At 59.5% G+C, this 2,203-nt stretch overlaps 1 protein-coding gene across 1 annotated transcript; it reads right to left on the bottom strand.

The window, feature by feature from the left end:
* Positions 1–220: 220 nt before the first annotated feature.
* Positions 221–2,039, bottom strand: NGA_0187600 (uncharacterized protein; the record flags this gene model as incomplete). The annotated part of the gene is made up of 6 exons (XM_005854439.1): positions 2,020–2,039; positions 1,589–1,696; positions 1,281–1,410; positions 1,045–1,120; positions 779–893; positions 221–307 (listed from the first exon to the last, which is right to left on the bottom strand). Exons 2-6 carry the CDS (start codon positions 1,667–1,669, stop codon positions 221–223), a joined length of 489 nt encoding a protein of 162 aa, XP_005854501.1. The 5' UTR covers positions 1,670–1,696; positions 2,020–2,039.
* Positions 2,040–2,203: the final 164 nt, after the last annotated feature.

Below are 2,203 nucleotides of genomic sequence, written 5' to 3' on the forward strand. Positions count from 1 at the left end.
AAAGTGAAAGCGTTCCTCTCCGGTCTCGGTGTCCAAGGCCAACAACGTCCAGCGACTGCTGTTCCTGAGCATGCCCACACAGTAGGTGCTGGAGGGGCTAGGGAGGGAACACGGGGGAGACGGTGAAACGGCGGCTGGGAGCTGCCAAGAAGCACGGTCCACAGGGCGGAGGTCGACGAGAAGACAAGAGGAGGATGAAAGGGAGTGAGAGACAATGAATCTACCTGCCGTCGGAGGGTCCGCTGATGAGGGGAATGGAAGTGCCGCAGCTCACGTCGTCCCGCGCCCAAAGCTGCTTCAGCGCTTTCTGCTAGCAGAGGAGGGGAGGAAGGGACTCAGGACGGAATCAAGCACCTCCTCCGACCATGCGAGGGTCCACAAAGGCTAAGAAAAGGAATTCATCGGACCCCTACACGAAGTGAAAGGCGCAACACTTGCCCCGAAGGTCGCGGACAGTGCCCTGAGAGCCTCTTCCTCCCTCCCTCCCTCCCTCACCTCCTCATCCAGTGTATACATGGCTGCCCCATAGGCCATACAACCGAAGACCGCTGGACAGACCTTGCTAATAAAGGTAGGTTGCAGCATCTGCCGGGGCACGAGAAAGGGAGGGGTGAGGAGGGAAGCAGGAAGGGCATTCAAAGCACGGGGGAGGGTGAGCACAGGAAACGAAAAAGGGGAAAGGGGAAGAGAAAGGGAGAAGGGAACGTAAAATACCATCAGGGGAGGAAGTTTCCTTCCCTCCCACCCTCCCTCCCTCCTCCCTCCCTCCCACTCGCACATTACAGAACGCGGCCAGCTCCTCCTTCCCTTGACGCCGTGGGGCGTCCGTGCACTGGGTGTCGGCGTCCAAGCCGTCCGTGCCCACATAATTGTTCACAACGAAGGCCTTACACCTGCAACGGGAAGAAGGAGGGAGAGAGGGAGGGAGGGGTAAGATTCCTGGCCTCGTTCCCTTCATCGTCTCCCTGGCGGTCCTAGTCATGGGCAGGAGATCTCTTGACACCCGCTTGACCCCAACCTTCGCCCCCCTCCCTCCCTTCCTACCCGCGCACGGCCACCGACTGCTCGGAAGTGAGTCGGGAGGCGTCGACTTTCGCGCCAAAATCGACGGGCGTGCGTGCTATCTCCTCACCTTCAGGGACGGAGGGAGGGAAAAAAGAGTACTGTCTCAGAATAATTGCAGTCGGGGGAACCCCTACAGGAAGATAAGGAGATAAAATCTCAACCTTCCTTCTTTCTCCTCTCTCCCTCCCGCCCGCCCTCCCACCCTCCCTCCCCACCCGTCTCCGCATCCAGGTAGATCAGATTCATTCTCAACTCGCCGTCGGTGATCACCACCATATCTCGGCCTTGGCAGGAGGTCAAGGAGGGCGTTGAGCCCGAGCCCGGGCCCAGACGGGACGTGTACCACTGGGGGAGGGAAGGAGGGAGGGAGGGATGGGAAGGCGAAGGGGGGAAGGAAGGAGGGAGGGAAGGAGGAAGAAGACCGCAATGAGGAAGAGGAAGACGCAGCGGTCTCATTCCGGCTCCTTGTTCATGCCCGCGTCGTTTTTCCTCGCCCTCCTTCCTTGTCCCTCGCCCCCCTTACAGGGAGTCCGCCTCGTCCGTAGGGAGTGGCCCATCGGAACTTCAAGGACGCGGAGGATGTGTCCATATCCAGGCGTACCATCTCCTCCTGTGTGACGATGTAGACTCCCTGGGAACAAGGGAGGGAGGAAGAGAGGGAGGAAGGGAGGGAGGGAGGGCCATCGGAACGGGAAGAAGCCGTGCTGGCGAGTCTTTAAAATGTGGGCCAATGTCCAACCCCCATCATACTCTTCCTTTCAATCAAGCATTGCAAGTCGACCAGAAGAATTATATAGGCGTGTCCGCAATGAGACTCCTTCATGGCGTCAGTCACAGGACAATCAACGCGTAGGTACCCAGATCAGCTCAGAGCAAGCCGCTGGGTGCGAACTTCCCAATCCACGCTTTTTTGGCGCGAAAAAAAGAGGCAAAGAAAAAGAAGGGAGTCCTCACCTGCCCGTGCACGGCCAAGGAGTTGGAAATGTGGATGGGGGCGGAGGAGGCGACCACGCGGGAGAGAGGGAAGTAGGCCACCGGGCGCAGAGCGCTCTCCCCGGCTTGGGCCGTGGGCGTAGAGGCGGCAAGGGAGGGTTATGGACGCAGGGCGGTAACGTTCCCTCCCTACCAGTCACGAGAC

The sequence above is a fragment of the Nannochloropsis gaditana genome (genome assembly GCF_000240725.1).
Source record: "Nannochloropsis gaditana CCMP526 unplaced genomic scaffold scaffold506, whole genome shotgun sequence".
NCBI lineage: Eukaryota > Eustigmatophyceae > Eustigmatales > Monodopsidaceae > Microchloropsis > Microchloropsis gaditana.